Here is a 21,791-nt window from a genome sequence, read left to right as displayed (position 1 = left end):
CAGCACTTGACTTTAATTGGAGAAGCGTTTCTGTAACAGGCCGCTGGGTCTCTCGTTCAGAACCAACGTGTGAATGAAATGGTAAAGCACCCTCTCTCCACCCGAGACCAGCCGTGGGCTGACCTCCCTGGCTGAACCAGGTGTGTGGACTTTCCCCTAAGAGCCCTGGGCCAGCGCCACCCCCAGGCCCCCAGGCCACCGCTAGATGGCACTGTCCCCACACCGGGGCCACCACCACCCCCAGGGCTGTGCTGGGCCGGCTCACAGCGTTCGCTTCCAAATTGGACCTGAGCTGGCGATGCAGTCACTGGATTGGAATTGGCGGCACCGACACAGCCGCGTTTGGACAGAATGCATCATTCTTCAGGCCCGTCTTTGTTTCCTAATTTAGTTTCCCAAACTCTTGCTGAAGGCTCCTGCTCCTTAAATAACACCATTATTTGTCATTCCCAGCAGGCAGTTTTATTAACTGAGAGTGAAGAGAAGCAGCATGAGACTGTGGGCACAGCCGGTGCTGAACCTCAGTGTGGGTCCAGGAATGTGGACTCTGCAGTTTCCGGCAGTGTGGCGCCCCCATCCCCCCGTCTATGGGGGACTTGTCTCCGGCGGCCTCTGCTTCACGGAGCGGTGGGTCCTCTGGGTGGTTCTCGCCCATGCACTTAATTAGCCACACACCACTTAGTTCTGTTCCTTTATTTTCAAGGTAGGAGAAGCCAGGATGGGGAGATCCCTAATAGATATGACTATTTAAATACACTTAATAAGGAAGTTTTTAATCAAGTCATGAGAAAATGGGCCTTTTTGACATGAGAGTGGACAAGTATCCCAGTGCTCACCTCCCAGCAGGAACCACCTTCTGACCACACTGGGTGACTTCAGGAGCTGAGGCCCCCATGGGGAGCTGAGGACAAGGTGGCCGTGTGAAGCCCCTCTGGAGCATGGCATCTGCGGGGGCCCGGGTGCTGCCGACAACAGGGGTCCACCCTGGGATGGAACCAACTGGCAGGACCCCAGCGTCCTCTGGTCTACCTCACCCTACAATGCAGGCCCCAGCCCCCCAGCCAGAGAGTGAGGCCCCATCCGCTGGGGCATGGGAGCGGGACAGGTCCACCCCCAGGGTGGCCCATAGCTGTCAACTCCTCACTCCGCATTCACTCAGTGACCTTGAAGGAAGCAGCTGCAGCGAGAGAATGTGGGTGATGGGGTTTCCCTGAAGTCAAGTCAAAGCAGCCAACCGTGCACCATGTCCATCCTCATTTTATGCGCCTTCGTCTTGGCGTAGCCTCAGCAGCTGCTTTTGGCTGCGGCTTTTAAGCTGTGAAAGTATTTGCTGGGAATGTCCTTGGCTCCTCATGCAGCACCTCCCCCCTGCTAGGCTGGTTTCTCTGCTGGATCTAAAGCAGGAGGGAGGAAGCATCATGAGTGGCACCGGGGCTTGAGCGCTCCTTCCTCTCTCCTCTGGGGGTGCCCACCAGGGCCCAGAGCTTCTGGGAACCCGGCAGGGAGCTCTGCTCCTGAGCCAGGAATTGCCAGACACCACAGAATTGCTGTCCGCGGGGCCTGTCCGCTTTTCCCAAGTGCTTCTGCTTCATTTGCTAATCCATACAGCGTAGCTCAGAACGATCGCTTGCCTGGGGTCCCCAAACACTACCTGAGCTGGAAAGTACTTGTGTGATGTGTTAGTAATGGATCATACAAAATTTTTAACATGGGACTTTAAGCCATGAAAATTTCCGTTTTATTCCTTAACAACAACAACAACAACAACAAAAAGGCTGAATGTGGTGGTTCATACCTGTAATCCTAGCACTTTGGGAGGCTGAGGCAGGAGGGTCGCTTGAGATCAGGAGTTCAAGACCAGCCTGGGCACCATAGTGAGACCTAGTTTCTATTAAAATATTTTTAAAAGAAAAGAGATAACTGTGCCACGGGGCGTTCCGCTGGCGATGAAGCGTTCTGATGCACAGGGAGCCACGCACGGTTTCTCGGGTGGTGCTGTGTGCCTGGCACCTGTATGCCTGGCACCTGTACGCCTGGCACCTGTACGCCTGGCATCTGTACGCCTGGCACCTGTGTGCCTGGAGCCACTCTCCGGTCTAAGGGTTTGAATGCAGGAAAAGCCACCTATGGTTAAGAAGAGACAAAAACAAATTCTAAACTAGAAAAGATAAAATACAGGACAAAGGAGAGATGGGCCAGGCAGCCCTGGGACACTGGCCTGGCCGACTGTCTGGTGCCTGGAGGCCAGGAGTTCCGGGCAGGGTGTGGGGAAGGGGTGGCTGTCAGGGTTCCATGAAGGTGCACCCAGGGGGATGCACCCCACACTCTCCCTCCTCCGAATCAGAGCCGGAAAGCAGCTCGGCCTGTCGGCCCCTCCTGCTTCCTGACCACTGGGAGGCAGGACACTGTCCTTCCTATTTTATTCACACCACAGACATTCCTCCAGGGCCCATGGTGTCCCTGGCACGAACCATGATTCTGAGTGGAGGGGATGGAAAGGACGCAGGGGTGGCCCTGCTGGGGTGGAGCTGACAGTGTCCTGAGGCAAGAGCCACTGAAGAAGCAAATGCACTCCCTCATGACGAGTGGGAGCAGGGAGGGACCCCAGCGACAGAGAGGACGGGGAAGGGGCCTGCTGGTGCTGCTGAGTGAAGGCGGCAGAGACATCCGCACCAACACGGCCAGGCTCTGGGAGCTGGGTCACCAAGCCCAGCCGCAGAGGGGCCTCGGGCTGTCAGCCGTGTCCCCCAGAGAGCCGGGCCTACAGCGGCCGGAGCTCACTGAGCTGTTTCCAGGGGAGGGAACCTCACCTGTTCTCCCAGGCCTGGTTATCCTGACATCTGCCTTTCGTGGCTCTCACTTAATATCCTTTCTCTATATTCAACCTTCAAAATATCCCTATGAGGTAGGGAATTTTGTTTGCTTTTAAATTCCCATTTTACAAATAAAACACCTGGGCTTAGAGAGGTCGCTAGAATGAGTTAGCAGCGGAAGCAGGACTTAGCCGAGAAAGTCTGACTTCCGAGCCCGTCCTTTGCTTCTCCCTGGAGCTCCTAGGTTGTGGGTAACAAGAATCCCCCAGAAGCAAGACTGGAGCAGAGCCAGGGAAACGAGGTCCCACTCTCGGCCCCACCACTGCGGAGCTGCTCTTCGTGGGTGAATGCTCTCCGCCAGGCCTGCACCGACGATTCTGCAAGCATTTGGTCCACTGTGGGACAAAGAAAGTGAGATCTGCCCTAAAGGACTTACCTGAGCAGATCTTTAAAAATTCTGCAGCAAGACCCATAAAAGAGAAAGCGGCTGGGGAGCTCCGCACCCCCAGTGAGGTGGAGACCCGGGCAGTTTCTGCAGAAGCCGAATCCGAAAGGAAAAATCACTGGCATGTCAGTCTGTTCCCATTTTCTAGGCTGTGCATTTTTACTAAACGCGTCCCATCTGCAAAGGCTCCTGGACACCGGGATACACACGGCCATGTGCTCGGCATTGCGGGGACCCGCCCTTAGACCAGCAAAAGAGGAAAAGTAACCAAGGATGTGAACCGCCCGTGTCCACGTCCCCGGGGCGCGGGGATTCGAGGAAGGCGACGCTGTGGTGGGCCCCAGCCCAGGCCGGGAGGGCCTCCTGGTGCAGGCTGGGCCCCGCTTTGTGGACAAAACAGTAACGAGTTGGGAGGCCAGTTGGACGGGGACAGGGCGGGACAGCAAACTCACGTGGGAGGCCAGGGGCGTGCACCGAGCGGCAGGGGAGCTCGCTGGCCTGGGGAATTTGTGAGTGGACAGTGGGAAGCAGCACATGGGAGACGAGCCCGTCGCCAAGGCCCTCTAGGACAGCGGCCCCCAACCTTTTGGCATAAGGGACCGGTTTCATGGAAGGTAATTTTTCCACAGAAAAAGGGTGGGATGGTTTCCGGATGAAACCGTTCCACCTGGGATCACCAGGATTCGCTTCTCCTGAGGAGCCCGCAGTGTAGACCCCTCGCAGGCGCAGTTCTCAATAGCGTTTGCGTTCTTGTGAGAATCGAATCCCGCCGCTGCTGTGACGGGAGGCAGAGCTGGCCCACCGCTCACCTCTGGCTGTGCGGCCCGGTTCCTAACAGGCCGCGGCCCGGGGTTTGGGGACCCCTGCCCTAGGAGATGTTCCAGCATTGGCGGCTGCTCTCAGAGAAACTGCTGGAAGCTCTCCTGGCGGCAGGGGAGTGGGGGGCAATCACAGCTGAGCCCCTGGGGCCGTTTCTCAGCTCCGGGATGGAACGGTTGGGACCTAGGCTGAGGCCCAGGGGCCCCGCAGAGGGAGAAGCACAGACCTGGACTGAAGTGATGAAGAGAAGGGAGGGGTTTCAGGGCAAACAGCAGAGGCTGCTCGCCGAGAGGATGGCAAGGGGGAGGATGCAGGCCTCTCTGGCCTTCCCTCTCTCCCGACCTGCAGCTCCTGGCCCCTAAATGCCATTCACAGACACAGGGCAAGTCGAAAGGGCCGGGGAGGTTCAGAGGACGGAAGATGAGAGCTGCTCCCTGCATTTCTGAGGGTCACACTGAGCAGGGCTGGGCCACAGGCACCGTGGACCGACCAGGCGTCATCCTCGTCCTACAGTCACAGTCTCAGGACTTCTGCAGGAGGCCCTCCCCCCAGCCTTCCTCTCATCTTAGCCCAGGGCGGCAGCTGCACTCAAGAGTTGTCTTTTTTTCTTTTTTTTTTTTCTGAGACAGAGCCTTGCTCTGTCGCCCAGGCTGGAGTGCAGTGGTGCAATCTCGGCTCACTGCAACCTCTACCTCCCGGGTTCAAGAGATTCTCCTGCCTCAGACTCCCGAGTAGCCGGGATTACAGGCGACCGCCACCATGCCCAGCTAATTTTTGTATTTTTAGTAGAGACAGGATTTCACCATGTTCGTCAGGCTGGTCTCAAACTCCTGACCTCGTGATCCCCCCACCTCGGCCTCCCAAAGTGCTGGGATTACAAGCATGAGCCACTGCGCCTGGCCAAGAGTCTTCTTTCAACTTGGAAATCCTGCAAAATCCTGCCACAGGCCTCTTCCGGGACTCTGCCTGCACCTTCCAGGGCCTGGGTGCACTCACACTCACCCTGGGCCTCCACTCACTGAGCCATCACAAAATGCATTCAGACATTTTATGCTTTCAGAAATCGTCACTAGGCACCTGCTCTGTCTCCAGCACTCTCCCATCTTGGGGATTTTAACAAAAATTGCATTTTAATCCTTGCCCGCAAGAATACACATTCTTTTCATTAAACTTCACAAACACAGTCAATTCAATATTTTATTCTCATTTCACAAGTGAGCAAACAGGAATGCATGAGTCTCTCCTAGCCAGCTGCACGTCTTATGTGCGTTAGAGCATCAGGGGGTGCGGTGTGAGGTCCGATGGGCCTCCTGGTCTCACGAAGGACTTGCCAGATGTGGTCACCTGACTGCAGAGTCTACCTGGATGGAGGGGGCCAAAGCGCAGGCACCTGCAGGAAGATGTGTGCAACAGCCGCAGTGTGTCCAGTGGCAGGAAAGGGAAAAGTGGTGTTAAAATCCAAGCATCCTATTTTAGGAAAGCCTTAACAGATCTTTTGAGAACTTCTTATTTTTACAAATGAAAACATCCAGCTCGTCGTCAGAAGCAGATTTACGGATGAGCTAGGGAAGCAGAAGTGTCAGCCCCCACCCCAGCCGGATTTGCAGGGCGTCCTGCTGGGATCTGATGGGGAGGCAGGAGAAGACCCAGGAGGGTGCCCCGGAGTGGGGGCGACTGCCAGGTTGTTGCCCAGGCCCCATCAGGGAGGCTGAAAAGGAGCCTGTTCCCTCTGGAATGCGAGGGGTTTGTTCACGCCCCACACTAAAGAGAGCTTGAGGAGCACGGGGATTTCCGGTGTAAACAGCAGCAGGCAGGGTGAGAGGCTCCATCAGAAGCAGCAGTGCCAACGTCTAGTAACGAATAAATGAACAAAAAAACAGCAAAGGGAACCATGAGCCAGGACCCCCTCAGGGACTATCCAGATTCCTGGGGATGCAGTCAGGGCGAGCATGAGAAGCCAGGGTGCCCACCCCGTCACGCCATCCGGCTCCCAGAGGCCTCTCTGCTCCTGGGGCTTCCCGTGGGGCTTGCCCTGGGATGGGAGAGGACGCGGGAGCTGATGATGCTGGAGCTGATGACGCCGGGGTTAAAGTCCCCGCTGCTCCTTCTCCCACTGAACCTAGGAACATCATCAGCAAACACAGCAGTTCACAACCACAGAGTTCTGGGATGAGCAACAAATACTGGTGATTGTCTTAGACGTTCTAGGGCTACAAAAACAAATGCCATACCTCGGGCAGCGTAGAAACCAGAAATTTACTCCTCCAAGTTCTGGAGACTGGAAGTCCGAGACCAAGGCGCCAGCAGATTCGGCGTCCAGCCGGGGCTGCACTGTGGTTGGTAGAGGGCGCCTTCTCACTCTGTCCTCACACGGGAGAAGGGGTGAAGGAGCTCTCTGGGTCCCTGTTATAGAGGCACGGATCCCATCACGAGGCCTCCTCACTTCCCACACGCCCCTCCCCCTCACACCATCCCGGTGAGGGTCAGGATTTCAGTGCACACGTTTTCGGGGGACACGGTCAGGCAACAGCAATGATTATTTAGAATTTTATGAATATTCTGTTATAATTATGAGATGCAAACATCACAGCAAAAAAAATAACAACTTAGACCTGTGATGTTGATGAAGAATACTGAAAATATTTTTATACTAAGATAGGATTTCCCCAAAAACAACACGCTAATATCCCCAGTTGAAAATGTATTACAATCAAGTTCTGCTATGAATTTTCCCGTTTTCTTCAAAAAAAATTTTAAAACATGTATTACAAAAACAATATCTAGAAAGCTTAATATTAGTGCAGATATTAAAGAGATATTTCTAATAATTATGTAATCTGCCTGCGCTAGTAAAGAGTGTTTCTAGGTATATCCCTAACACATACCTGCTCTCAGCAGATGCGGGAGCCAGAAGGGAGATGGTTTTCCCTGGAGTCGGGCGCGCGCTCCTCCGACTACCCCAGCCAAGCTCCACCTTATTTTGCTGACCATCACACCACTTATGGACAGGGTCCGTCTAACACTTAATATACAGGTGGAATACAATATTATATAGTGAGAGAATAAACGTGTATGTCATATACATATATAAAACATTATAGGCCAGGTGTGGTGGCTCATGCCTGTAATCCTAGCACTTTGGGAGGCCAAGGTGGGTGGATCACCTGTGGTCAGGAGTTGAAGACCAGCCTGGCCAATATGGTGAAACCGTGTCTCTACTAAAAATACAAAAATTAACCAGGCGTGGTGGCACACACCTGTAATCCCAGAGGCCATAATCCTGTAATCAGCAGGGTGAGGCAGGAGAATCACTGGAACCCAGGAGGCGGAGGCTGCAGTGAGCCAACATCGTGCCACTGCACTCCAGCCTGGGTGACAGAGCAAGACTCTGTCTCAAAGAAAAAAAAAAGAAAACATATACAGAAGTTTTTCACCTCACCCATGGTTAAGTGCCAGATGGCCCCTGGCCTATAGCACAGTGAGGACTCCAGTTGACCAGCATGTCCAGGAGCCCCTGGGAGGGAGGGAAGGCCCCTCAGAGGCTGAGGAGTTGTGAGGAAGCCGAGGCACGGGACTGCATGGAAGAGGCGCTCCGCACACAGGACATGCCATCTTCAGCAAACACCCAACAGGATAGAAAAGGAGGCAGAGGCGCTTCCTGCCCCGGAGGCCACCGGCCACGTCTACCACATGCACTCTGAAGAGCTGAGACGCATCCTGACGTCGACAAACCAGTGGCTGAGAAAAGTGAAGAGACACCAGGAGGTTTGAAAACAGATTGAATAGCTGGTGATATTAGAAAACTGTCTAAAAACTGTGGGTGAGATAAGGAGATTGCGGTTATGTTTTCACGCTTAAGACTGGGGAAGCAGGAGGGGCACAGGTGACTAGCCTCGAGAGACAGCTGAGTTTGGGGTGAGTTCATTATTCTGCTCTCTCTACTTTTGTTTATTTGAAATTAACTTTTAAACCCAACCTTTCTATAAGCTTGATGCTTCCCATAATAAAGAAGATTTTTAAGCAACATTATCACTCTATAAAAGTTTCAAAAAGCTCTGAAAGTTATACAATGAAGGGCAAATTTCCTCTGCTCTCAGAGCCCCAGCTCCCAAGATCCCCCCTGAGAGGCAGCTCCAGCCGAGCGCCCATGACCAGCGCTCACCACATGCATGAGTACACGGACACACGCAAGATGCACACACACATGCACCCCGTGTGCATAACTGTCATACTGTACGCATTGGTCTTTTTGCTTTTCCTCATTGTCAGACAGCCTTTTGCTGGCAACCAAGCTAGTACAATAATGCCAGTCTACACCTCGCTTACCACTGCTTCCCTGCGGAGCTGGGACACTAGACAGTTGACTAATGGCCGTCCTGTGTCTTGTCCACAGCCTATCAGGATGCCCGAGAGCCACGTCAGCGATGAAGAAGGCAAAGCTTTCTGGAGAGCAGATGCTGACCATCAAACAGCGGGCCAGCAACGGTGAGCACCCCTCCAGCCCTCGTGGCATACGTGGTCAGGAAGGCCCAGCGGGCACGGCCACGCCAGCTCTGTGTCCTTTAACAGTTACAGCTCACTTTTCTTAGAAAGCAGGGGCAGGGATAATTCTGGCCCTCTCATCTATAAAGCTAAGCATCTTGAGAAAAAAAGCAGTCTTTCTCAAAACCATCTCCCCCCTTCACCAACTTCACTACTCACTGGATTCACTAGCCCAAGTCCTGAGGGTCTCTCCAGCACTGGTCGATTTGCTCCCTGGAACCCCAGTGTGCCCACATTTCTGCCTCAGTCCCTCAGGCCCTCATCTGCGGTTTCTCCACCCAGGAGCAGCTTTGGGGCCCCCCAGGCCACAGATAACAAGGATGGTACCTCCTCCCCTGTTGCCCTCACTCTCAGCATGTCTAGTGCCTGATTTTCTTGATTCCACCTGCAAATCTGTTTTGTTCTGAGGGTGTCTCTTGTCACCAACTGGCACAGGTGTGTAGAGAGTTCTGCAGAGGAAAATTGGGGGCCTCTGGAGGAGCAGGAGAGAGGAGAGCCACTTAAACCCTTAGAAACATGCACAGTCCACTCTCATGACCTGAGGACTCTATTTGCGAGTTCACCTCCCTGCTAAAATTAATTTGTAGACACAGGCAGTGATCTCAGTGCTTTTGTAGTTACTCCTGTGCATTCACAGAGCAGCTGAAGTGTCTGGTGTTCCTAAGTGCAGGGGGCTGTGATGTGCCTCACAGAGAAAACACACACGTTAGCCAAGCTCCCTTCAGACAGGAGTCATGGTTTTGACTGTTGGCTCTGAGTTCAATGTTAAGGAATCCACAGTATCTATTAAATAAGTTGTCTTTAAATTGGAGCACACATAAAACAGGTGTATTAGTCCATTCTCATACTGCTATGAAGAAATACCCGAGACTGGGTAATTTATAAAGGAAAGAGGATTAATCGACTCAGAGCTCCACATGGCTGGAGAGGTCTCAGGAAACCTACGATCATGACGCAAAGGGAAGCAAACATGTCCTTCTTCACATGGCGGCAGGAGAAAGAAGTTCAGAGAGAAGTGGGAAAAGCCCCTAATAAAACCTCCAGATCTCGTGAGAACTCAGTATCAGGAACAGCATGGAGGTAACCACCCCCATGATTCAATTACCTCCCACCAGGTCCCTCCCAAGACATGTGGAGGTTATGGGAACTATAATTCAAGACGAGATTTGGGTGGGGACACAGCCAAACAATATTAACAGGGTTTTTTTTATTTTTCAACTGACAAAAATGGGACCAGAGGCTGGCAGGAGCTTGGCCCCTTGTTTCCAGAGGCAGTGATTCTGCTCTCAGCCTGTGTGCAGGTAACTTTACCACGCACGGCCCCTGGGAATAATGAGATCAGCTGTAACCTGTAGCCACTGAGCAGACTGGTCCCCTTCACAGCAGAAGCCCAGCCTCCCCTTCTCCGCTCTCACTTGCAAGATGCACCCCTAATTTTGTATGTCTAAAAGGAGCCTGCAAAGCTCTTCAAGCACCACAAAGCACGGGATGCCCTGGGCTGAAGGCTCCCAGACCTATGATGCACAAATCCGTCCTGTAAAGCTGACCCTGGGCAGAACCTGGGACCTCCTGCTGTACGTTTACCAAAGGGCACCTCCTCCCCAAATCCACCAAGTGAGCCACACCTGAGCAGCTCCCAAGCATGCAGGCACGAAGCCCCTGGCCACAGCCATGGGGGTCTCCTCTCATCTGACTGTTATTGGTGGTCCTGAGGACAGCATGAGAGATGCCTGCATGTCCCACGTGTGTGCCTGCAGGATTCCCTGTGCCAGCAGCCAGCACAAACTATTCCTCAACATGTGGCCCATTGTTCACCAGAAAGGTCATCAGCTTCCTGATATTGGTCCTGAGAGTCTGGGGCTCCTGGAGGCATCCTGCCTCCCAGGCTGCTCCTGTCAGTTTCCAGACACCCGGACCCACCCGCACACCCTCTCCCTGCGGGTGCAGTCCCAAGCAGCCAGCGTAAGGACCCTGCTTTTGAGATACCAGGATAGCCAGCGTTCGCTTCCCAGTTAGTACGGAGCAGTGTTCCTTGCCAGGAAGAAAACATTCCCTGAGCTCCATCCACATGCCAGGTGCTTTTCAAAATACTTAGAGGGCATTTCACCCCTGAATAATCCTGGATTAAAGCGGAAATCCTTAGACAATTGATCTGAGTCCATGTGCCTTTGTTCCCCATTAATGAAGGACGTGGCGGTTAGGTTAGGTAGTCCAGTTCAAAACAGAAAAGGAAGGAAAGCATGGAGAGAACAGATCTGCCGACCCTAGAGGAGGAGCCATTCACACCTGGGCTGGTCCACCTGGGCAGCGGTGGGCAGATCCCTGAGGTGGCCGTGTCTTCGTTGGCGGGCCTGAGTCGGCATTAAGGGCTCTAGACATTCCCATTACTGCCGCACACAAGGAGTTAATTCACAAAAACAGTTGCTGACTCGGAGGGATGAAGATAAGCAGTTGGTCTGTGACTCTAAACTAGAGGAACCAACAACTGGCTTCATCCCACCAGAAAGCAGCCGGGGCATGGGCACTCCAGGGTCACCGCCCACCCGCTGGGCCCAGCTCCTGCTGCCGGCCAGCCTTCAGCCAGGTCGCTGCATTTCGCCCGAGCTGCTGGACACACAGTTCGTGCAGTGCTAAGTTTCAGGACAGAAACAGTTCCCCTTCTGCAGATCCTAATGCACGCACGTCCACGGGTGAAAAAGAGGAGCTGCAGGCCACTGGGAGAACAGGTGGTGGAAGTGGGTCCCACCCAGGTCTTCCTAAGTCCAGGTGGGTGCTGACGCCTGGGGCTGTTGATTCCTGACACTGTTTGCACCAAACCGAGAGAGTTCTTACCGACCCCCAGAGCACAGTTGTGTGCCCAGGCGTCATTTCCGTGTCTGTGCAGCTAATCCAGGAAAGGGGATCTTTCCTGCTCGTCTTCAGAGGACAGAGGCACAGCATCCAATTTCTGCTGCCGTAGTACCATTCTTCGCGTCCGAAGCTCTGTGTTCCTGTTGCCTTTGCCACAGATGTGGAAAAGACAATCCCTCTCTTTCTGTTTTTGGACTGGATCTCACTCTGTCACCAGGCTGGAGAGCAGCAGCACGATCTTGGCTTACTGCAATCTCTGCCTCCCAGGGTCGAGCGATCCTCCCACCTCAGCCTCCTGAGTAGCTGGGACTACAGCTGTGCACCACCACACCCAGCTAATTTTTGTGTTTTTGGTAGGGATGGGGCTTCACCATGTTGCCCAGGCTGCTCTCAAACTCCTGAGTTCAAGCAATCTACCTGCCTCCGCCTCTCAAAGTGCTAGGATTACAGGCGTGAGCCACCATGCTTGGCCTTAAATATTTTAATAGAGACGAGATCTCACTATGTTGCCCACTAGGTTGCTCCTGACCTCCTGAGCTCAAGCGATCTGCCCACCTCAGCCTCCCAAAGTGCTGGGATTACAGGCATGAGCCACCACGCCCAGCCTTCTTTTCTTTCATATCCTGAGTGTAAAGCCTTTCCTGGGGTCATTTTCTCACAAGATGCTCAGCAGCTTCCCTGAGTGTGACGCCCAGATGCCGTGTGGGACGGAGAAGCCGCCGAGACCCACCGTGAGGCCCTGACTCGGCCAAGAAGGACCCTGGCAGCAGACTTGAGTTCTTTCTCTTGAGCATTTGTCTGACAGGGAAGCAGCTGTTCCAAATGTCCTTGAGGTTCCCTTCTGGCTCTAAAGTATTTTTCTTTCTTTCTTTTTTAAGTTTAGGGATGAGCCTACTCTCGTGTCTCTCCCCGACAAGGATCACCTTATTTTCTTTATCCGTGGAGTGATCTCATCACACATTAGCACTCAGCTCTGCCTGAGCAGCCGGGGTGACCCTGTTAGTGAGTCTCCCTTCAGAACCGTTTTGCAGTTCGCCGTATGCCTCTTAGCGCCTTGGCACCTTGGCTGAAGTTGTACAATCAGTGGCTTTTTGGGGGGTAGTGGGGGCAGGGGCAGTGTTTAGGAGAGAAGGAAATAAGATAATGCTTTTTCTTTCCTTTTACTATCACAGCAGAAAGCAAGCTAGGGAAAGGAGCTCTAACCTCCATCGAGCCCCGAAAACATGAAGCACTTTGTCAGGAACTTCATCTACTTAGTTCGCTTAATATTCCTGAGAGCTCCAAAGTGTGGGAACTCAAACATTTCTACTTCAGCTGTAAGGAGAAGGAAATTCCACCAAGCCATTAGTGAGAGTGACCAGTGCTGGCCGGGTTCACCATGGGACGCTGGTCTCTCAAGCGCTACCAGGATCCTGAAATAAATCAAAATCTTCCAGGACCACGCTATGCTAATTTGAGTAGGATTTTTTTGCTTGTTTGGTGTGGTGTCCAATGGGTGGATTTTCTGGCTCTGAGATGCTGCTTTTCAGCTGGGGCCCTCCCTGCTCGGGCCAGTTTTTTATAAAGGCAGTTTCTTCCTGAGGGCTTACAGGCCAGCTGGTGGAATGTATTATAAAACCCTGTTTGTGGCTGGGCACAGTGGCTCATGCCTGCAATCCCAGCACTTTGGGAGGCTGAGGCAGGCAGATCACCTGAGGTCAGGAGTTCGAATCTCTACTAAAAATACCAAAAATTAGCCAGGTGTAGTGGCAGGCGCCTGTAATCCCAGCTACTCAGAAGCCTGAGACAGGAGAATCGCTTGAATCGAGAGGTGGAGGCCAAGGTCATGCCATTGCACTCCAGCCTGGGTAACAAGAGCAAACTCCATCTCAAAACAAACAACAACAACAAAATTCTAGTTTCAGCCTAACCATCCACAAAGTGAGGCTCAGCTCAGAGGCCCCAGCAACCCCAGGGACTGCTTCCTGGGCCAGTCACTGCCCTGCTGCAGGGGGAAGGGGAATTCCCACCCAACCCAGAGCTGTCTTCTCCCTGAGGGGACTTCACACGTGCCTGGGGGCTCGTAGGCTGTCCCAGGGATGTGGCTGTGGACAGCTCTGCAGAATTAGTTTGCAGGCCCTCCTCTTCCACATTCCCTCATCCTCCAGAATCGTACGGGCCGGGAACGCCTCTGTGACCTGCCGGTTCTTCCTGGCACCGTTTCCCCGTCTCCCTCCTCCCCCTTACAAAGGAATGGCATGCTGTGTGGAGCCGCAGTGGGCAGCCGCAGGACGGAGACGTTCCCAGGCTCCCACAAAGGGCTGTTGGTGACCACTTGGGCCTGAGGGTGGCCCCCAGGACAGAGCAGAGCTATGGAAGTAATATCCACCCATCCATCACTCCCAGAACAAAATTACAGATGAAAGGTTGTCGTGGGACCCGTGTCGAGACCTTTGTTTGGATTTAAAATGACACTGACTTCTGTCAGAACAGTTGACCTGATCTGGCAGATCAATGAGATAACCAAGCCTGACAGGCCAGTTAGTTTGACATTTCTCATAAATTCTTCAAACTAAACACCCCGGTCCAAGGTTTTTGATGGAAATATATTGAAAGGCCTGTGCAAGACGGGATCCCTAGGAACGTGCTTGAGAAATTTGCCCGTGACGGCTGTAGAGGGTGGAAGCGTCACCAGGTCCAGTGTTCTGAGGGCCTCCTTCACACGGAGGTGTTCTAAAGGCATTTGGATGCTTGCAGTTTAACAGAAGCTTGTGGGGAATGCTTCTTAAATGATACATTCATTCATAATTTAGTTGCTTTATGAATTGGGATGATCCATCACTTTCTCTTACTCTCATCTTTCTGATGTCTTGGTAGAGAAGAGCCTCCACCTCTGTCCTGCTGATGTCAGCCGGGGTTTGGGGTGCTTTCAGGCCTCGGACTCTGGTTGATTGCACCCCTTCTTCCCTTCTGTCTGCAAAGCTTGAAAACAGCATCTACCCACTGGGAGCCTCCTAGGAGGCCTGGATACATTTCCATTAGTTTTGAGTAAAGATCCATTGTAGTGCTATAGGACCAATGAGAACAGCAGTCTCAAATCCTGAGTTTTCTAGGGTGATTGCGTTTGCCAAACTCCTGCTCTCCTTCTGTGTACACCCAATTGTGTGAGGTCAAGTGGTCACAAATAGAGAGGAATCTCCATCTCTTTGGCGTTGGCAGTGTAATGTTGCCAGTAACCAGACACAGCCAGTCAGGGAAGCAGGTGTCCAGAATGTCCTTTGTAAATATGGGCATCTGGGCCCTGTGCCCAGCTATGCCAGGACTGATCCATGTGCCCCGTGGACCTCGGCAGAGCAGCAGTCACCCACCAGGGACACTCAGATGGCCAGGTACACACCTGGCTGAGGTCGCCATTCTGGTAGAATTGGGAATTCTGTTAGTTAATACGTATTTTTTTAATCATTCAGAATGAGATTTTTTTGTTCGCTAAATGTCGAATATTCAGAGAGCCTTTTGTGGCCGTCTCCCTCCAGCCAGTCCCCGTGTCCCTCTCCCACTTCCCACAGCTTCCTGTTGGTGGATAAGGTGAGGTCATCCTCAGCATTTGCTGGACTGCGTTTGCGGTTACATGTCTGTTGCCCATTTTCTGACCCAGAACCTAAGCTGAGTGAAGGCAGGGAGGGCCTGGCCTTGTTGATGAATGTGCCTGCAGAGCCTGGCCCCAAGCCTCGGGTGTTTGCAGAATGTCTGATGCAGAGAGCGAGTTGGGAGAGAGAACAAAGGCAGGAGAAAATAGGCCAGGCTCAGCAAATCAGCACCCAGGACCAGGTGGTTTCTGCCTCGTGTCCCAGGGATATATCTAAGACCCAGGTTAACTGTCCCAGGGAGCTCAGCCCTCAGAGTGCCCGGGAGTCTTCTGTGTGTCTCGATTGTTTTTGTGGGGGGACTTAGGTGGGGAAGGGGCAGTGGTAGGGAATAGAAAGACTCAAGATTGTGATGATTTTTTCCTTTCTAATTCAAGAGTCTATTTTCCAAGCAAATTCAATTACGAATATAAAAGGAACAAAGAAAACTCCCAAAATTTTAACTCTAATATTTTTGTATATAATAGTTTTAACATACTAATATTCATTATTACAGGTATAGAAAATGATGAAGAAATCAAACAGTTAGATGAAGAAATCAAGGAGCTAAATGAATCCAATTCCCAGATGGAAGCCGATATGATTAAACTCAGAACTCAGGTAACAGTTTTTGAAGCCCTCAATTTTAGCTCTAACACGTGCTATTATACCAGAGATACATGGCATGAAATCGGCTTTTAGGAGAGCTGTCGTTTCCGCTTTCTTTGCTCTTTTACTTCCTTTATTTTCCCACCCTATGATCTTGATCTTCCATGGACACGATTCCATGGCAGTGTTCGCTGTAGCAGGGGCCATGGTTCTCTCGTTTTCAGTCTGCATGTGTGTCTGTGTTTTTTAATAAAGTGCATTTGCGAATAGGCATTTTCAGAGGATCACCTGTTCCTGCAAACAATGAGGGTTTTCCTTCCAAGATACTTCAGGTCCTTGTGTTATTTAATCACTATATTAAATGGATAGCGACAGCCGAGGTTCCCAGAATTTAAAACAAGGAGTGCCTGCCACATAGGACTCCTGGGTGTCTGGGGTTTGGGGAAGCAGCCCCAGTGACTTGCGGCTGCAGAGCCTGGGGTTGGGAAGAGAGAGCAGTGGCAGCTGGCAGAGCAGCTGTGGTCACCTAACCCCCTCCGTGCCCACAAGCAGCCCACAGGATAAACATCCTCAGCCTCGTCTTAAACATACAGCTTCTAAGACGGAGAGGCAGCTTCCTCAGCCAAGCCGAGGCCACAGAGGCCAGGCTGGACCCTGTCTGACCGTGAGCCTTGTGCCTGGCATCCCCCAGCTTGCTGCATTGGGGTCCCAGTCGCCTGAGTACACTCTGGGAGTGGAATTTCTTTGCTGACCACCCGACCCTCACATTGCCCACAGGGTGAGCAGAGGTGTCCTGTCTTCTTAGAAATGAGGTCTCCACTCCGGCCCCTCCCAGCAGGCCGAGGTGTGATGAGGTTCTCAGAGGATGCTGACCAGCCTCCAGGAAGGTTGCTCAGTTTGCTGGGAATGAGCCCGAGGACTGGATGGAAATGAGGATGGTGACACCACCGGCCACCTACGTGATGATGCTGTCCTCCTAACAAACTGTGAGGGGCTCCCTTATTATCCCCCCTCCGTGAATGAAGAGGCTGAGGCTGGGGAAGGTTGAGGGCCTTTCCCGTGGTCAGCTAGGTGTGGTCAATGGCTCTGTTCTGCTCAACAGGTGGTTTCCACCCGCTGGACACGGCTTTCCCAAGAATGGAGACATCCTCTGGGGCTGGGGCCCCACCAAGCAACCGAAAGGGATTTCCAGGCCCCCCTGTGGGTACCAAGGATGAGGCCAAGGGCGGGAACTCCCCACAAGGCCATGTGGCTGCTGCCTGGGCGTTTTGATGCCAACCTATTTCCCCAGAGGGCATCACTGCCTTGATCTGACCAACCTGGAAGCCCCAGGGGCTGTGTTCAGGCCTTCCTAGAATCGTGCATTGGCCTGGCTGGGGCTCACCCAACACAGGTTGGAATTTCCCTTAAGACTTACCTGAATGTTGGGCTTGGGGAATAGAGTGACAGCCTGTGGCATCTCTCAGCCCCGGGACCAGCCGAGGCCATGGAGGCGGCATCTTGGACTGTATAGGAGACTCCATGGCTACCGGAGCACCCACGAGCTGCTGGTTCTGGGAGAGAGTAGGAGGTGACCTAGTCAGCAAAGATTGTTTAATTGGGACAATCAATTCACCCTTAAGTATTACTCCGTTCTCACACTGCTAATAAATAACCTGAGACTGGGTAGTTTATAAAGGAAATGGGTTTAATGGACTCACAGTTGTATTCTGTTTACGAGGGCGACAAGCTGAAAATCTTAATTTATTTCCTCCTTTGAATGGCACCTTTCGGGGCACTCTCTGATAAGGCAGACTGTCCTTGTCTGTCCAGGGTGTTGAGTCCATGGTCTACTGGGGCAACCCAATTCCAACAGGATGCCCTTCAGGAAGGGGGCTCTTCCCACTTTCCAAAACCCCTCCCTCCGCAGTGAAGGCCTGCTGCTCCGTGGCCGTCCATGAGGGAACGACGGCAGCTCTGACACTAGCTGTGGATGAAGCACTGGGGCTGGGGCTCAGCCAAGGGCTGAGTAGGCTTAGAGGTCTGAGCCCTCAGAAACAATGCATGTGCCTACGCGGGCTGCTTTGAGTAGGAATCTCAGGTACTCTCTGCACCTGCACAGGCGTGGCCTCCCCCTCAGGAAGCACTCAGGTTTGTGTCCATTCTCACTCGTTCCTTTGTGCCTTTCTTTATCTCTGAGATGAGTAGTTGCTCTAACAGCATGTAGTTGGACCTGATGTCAAAAATGAATGTGTAGAGTTCACATGTATTCTCACTGACTCAGCTGATGAGAGAGGTGACTTCCCAGATGTGCCCAGGGATGGACCTTCCTCTATTCTAGAAGAGACGGGAATGTGCTGAGCCAGAGTTCCCCAGCTCTGCAGCTCTCAGCGTCTGATGATGAGCTCCAGTCCAGAAGTTGTTTTGTGAGCACCAGGCCTGAGCTCAGAGACAGGCAGCTGCTGACACAGGCAGCTTAGAGCCTGATACTCCTTAAACGGGTTAGACCTGGGGCAAAACTTAACCAGAAAACAATGTGCGCCCACAGCCAGGAGCCCTCCTTGCTGTCTGTGCCTCGGCCACTGCCCGGGGAGTATGGAGGAGGAGCATGGGGCAGGCCAGCTCTCCAGGGCATAACGCGGCCCTGCCTGAGGGCCTTGGCCTCCCTGCAGCAGCCTTCACGCCCCTTGCATTTTCCTGACTTTCCCATGCCTCTCAGGCCCTCACACCCTCAGGGAGCATGGCCAGGAAGGGGAACAGGCCCCACGTGTTTTCTTGTCCACTCTGACCCAAGAGAAAGGCAGACTTCTCCCAGTGCCTCATGACATGTTCAAGACACACTGACACAGGGATGCAGGCCTGTGCACAGAGCCCATGCCAGAGATGACACAGGGCTGCAGGCCTGTCCCAAGCCCAAGCCATGAGATAGATGAGAAGTGGATGCCACGGTCTGATGTTCTCTCTGGAATGGGAACAGAGGGAAGAACGGTAGAGTCAGTGCTCAGGCCTGCAGCCCAGTGATGAGGGTCCTGCACAGGGAGGGGTCTAGATTTTAATCTGGTAAAGAACAGATCCAAGAGAAGGAGAAAGGAGACTCCGTCCAAACCTTTAAATTTCACACCTGTGCCGGACCGGGAAGACCGCCGCGCCTGTGCCGGGTAGGGGGAGACCCCCGCGCCTGTGCTGGATGGAAGGAGACCGCCGTGCCTGTGCTGGATGCGGGGAAGGCCGCCCCTGCCACTCTCTGCAGAAGGGGTTTTGTGTTACGTGTCAAGCCCAGGAGTGCTCTTACTAAAACTTGGAAAGGTTTTTTTCACTGTTCAGTTGTAAGAATTCAAATTAGGACAAACGCAATTTTATTTTACTGAGAGATGAGTTTTCCAATTTGGAATGTGTTTAAACACTATTTGGGGTCCAATGAGTGCGACCAAATACAATTCCTATGTGGCTGAAAAATCCATTCTTATGCTTGGCAGCTTGAAGAGTGGGTCTCAGGGACTTCACCGCACACAAACGCCATCAGAAGTCCTGACACCGGCTGGGCGCGGTGGCTCTCGCCTGTAATCCCAGCACTTTGGGAGGCCAAGGCAGGCAGATCACGACGTCAGGAGACCGAGACCATCCTGGCTAACAGGGTGAAACCCCGTCTCTACTAAAAATACAAAAAAAAAAGAAAAAATTAGTTGGGCGTGGTGGCAGGCGCCTGTAGTCCCAGCTGCTCCGGAGGCTGAGGCAGGAGAATGGCATGAACCCAGTCAGGCTTCCTCCTGGGGTGGCCCAGCACCAGCAGAACGGCCGAGGTGTCTGTGGGATCTGCTGTTTCCCCAACTCCATTCAATTGGATTCAGTGTGGCCTCAGCTTCAGGGGCTGGGGCACCCACGCCGGGCACACCCACGCCTTGGTTCTGGAGTCCAAGATTCCCCAGACACATCTCATCCGATTCAACTCAGTTCACACCAGACCCCAGATCAGAGACGAGAAAAGCTTGCCCTCGGCCCCAGGGGACGCCCAGAAGTCGCTTGTTGTCAGAATCCGGAAGAAAAGAAGACTGCCACTGAGGAAGAGAGAGCAGGGGACTCAAGTGCTGGGTGCGGCCGGGGCAAGCGGCGTTTGTGTGAACTACATGAGTGCTGAGGGCCTGAGTTCGAGACCCCACCATGGGGGACTGGAGCAAGGAGACCGAGGAGAGATGGTGGGAGTCCTGCAGACACGGGAGGTGGAGAAGGGAAAGGAGCACTTCCGGCACAGGAAACAGCAGGAGCAGAAGGAGAATGGCTCGGAGCTGGCTGGGAGGCTGGGATGCTGCCCGCCTTGGCTCAAACAGTGCAGGCGTTTGTCAGGGAGGTGGGGGTGGGGGTATCTGAGTATAAAAGGGAGCTCGTGTTTTCAGGCCAGGCTATTCTCACAAGAAACCCCCCAGCTCCTGGTGCGAGGGCCCACGTGGACCAGCGTGAACAGCCCTGTGAAGCTTGACTTCTTCTAAGGTTGGCAGCTCAGTTAATCCCACAGCCTGCACCACTTTCAGATGATGGCTGTTCTCCCTGGGGCTAAGCCTGTCTGTGGTCCAGCCTCCCTGGTCAGCACAGGCATGGGCAGGAGCCCATCCTCCCTGCACAAGGACACTTTCTTTGGGGTTACGCCCTTCCACTGCCCCACTGCTAACGCCTTGCGATTCCCACCCATTTTACACTTCTTCCAGAAATGTTTTCTAAACACATCACGCCATCCAGGTACTTAGTCTAGACCAGGTATTGGCAAACATTTTCTATAAAGGACCAGATGGCAAATATTTTAGGCTTCTGGGTTATGCATCTGTGTTGCAGTGTGACAGCCTCACAACACATGTGTGAGTGTGACCCTGTTTCAACACAGCGTCACATGGTTCTACAGTTGGAACTTAATAGCTCTTCTGTGCTACAAAATGCTGTTATTCTTTTGTTTTTTTCTTACCACTAAAAACCGCAAATGCCATTCTTAGCTCAGTCTTAGCTTTCAATGTCAGGCCCTGGGCTAGATTTGACCTTTCTCTGCTCCAGGTGTGGTCAGAGGCTGCACAGTCTAAGAAATGCTAAGGTCCAGAAGGACAGAGGGTGTGGACAAGTCTGTAAAAATGCGGGTTTGGACCTAGACTGGCCATCAGGCTGCTGCTGACGTGGGAACTTTCTTGGGAACATCCGGGAATGCACTGCTTCCTAGCGGCCTGAAAAACTTTTGGTGTTTCTTAAAACAATCAAAAACAGAACCCACCGTCGTCAGAGGGCTCCCCGCTTTGCCACAGGCAACTCGATGGTTCTAGAAATGCAGACTCAGATTCGCCAGTGCACATTGCTGACGATGGCAGAGGTGGCCGGCCCAGCTCCCAGCCAGGCTCCCAGACCCACTCGAGACACAGGCCCCTCCCCGTGTAAGCACCTGTGATCAGGGACGCCTTCCGAGTGCCAGGAACCACGTACCGTGGCTGCTGTGGGTTGGGTTTGGAAGAGAGACACCGGCCTCTGGGGCCCTCCCCAGCCTGCTCAGCCCCATCCTCAGAGGAGGCCTGGCGTATGAGGGGCTGGGCGGAGCCCCTGCATCACCTTGCTCAGCAGCACTGTCTCCCATGACACCACAGCGTGCTGGCCAGCTCCAAGATGTTCTGAGAGGGCTCTCCTTTACTCTGGGCCCCTAAGACTGGGTCAGAGGCCCCAGGAATAACAAATGTTTTCTCACTGCAAACATGCCTCACATCTCAGTGTGAGTGTATGTTGTGGGCAAGGAGCATCACTCCCATTTTCCAGAAAAAGAGCCCACAGTTTGCCTGGCTAGGATAGTAAGGAATGGGCAACAGTGACCCTGAGACACAGCTTCTTGCCACCCAGGAGGAAGGCCTCAGGCAAGCAAATGTGTCCCGTGCGAGAAGCCCGGGGCCCTGTGTGTGTGGGCTGGAGATGCAGGAGATTCAGGGGCCGGGGGGGTGTGCTTGAGGGAGGTAAGGCTGTGAGACCTGGCAGATACCCATCAGTTCTGGTTTTGGATCTCCAGGCATCCCCTCTGACCCTGGACCGGGCTCACCACACAGCCTGGTTCAGGAGATGATCATTTTGACCAGGGCTTTGATGGGATGTTTGTTCAAACTGCATATTTTGTTCCAC

The 21,791-nt window shown here is 53.1% G+C and overlaps 1 protein-coding gene across 22 annotated transcripts in view; it reads left to right on the top strand.

Annotated features, from left to right (window-relative positions):
• Positions 1–21,791, top strand: part of MYT1L (myelin transcription factor 1 like) — a 529,284-nt gene that overhangs the window by 501,443 nt on the left and 6,050 nt on the right. For 15 of the 22 annotated variants that reach the window (XM_073022747.1, XM_073022736.1, XM_038006505.2 and 12 more), the window contains 2 exons: positions 8,471–8,562; positions 15,589–15,698. In XM_073022747.1, the coding sequence (XP_072878848.1) occupies positions 8,471–8,562; positions 15,589–15,698 (202 nt within the window). The remainder of the gene's footprint in view (positions 1–8,470; positions 8,563–15,588; positions 15,699–21,791) is intronic. The other 7 variants (XM_073022748.1, XM_007971635.3, XM_073022744.1 and 4 more) reach the window with 1 other exon arrangement.

The sequence above is a fragment of the Chlorocebus sabaeus genome, chromosome 14 (genome assembly GCF_047675955.1).
Source record: "Chlorocebus sabaeus isolate Y175 chromosome 14, mChlSab1.0.hap1, whole genome shotgun sequence".
In the NCBI taxonomy this organism is placed as follows: Eukaryota; Metazoa; Chordata; class Mammalia; order Primates; family Cercopithecidae; genus Chlorocebus; species Chlorocebus sabaeus.
This window is presented reverse-complemented; position numbering and strand designations above follow the sequence as displayed.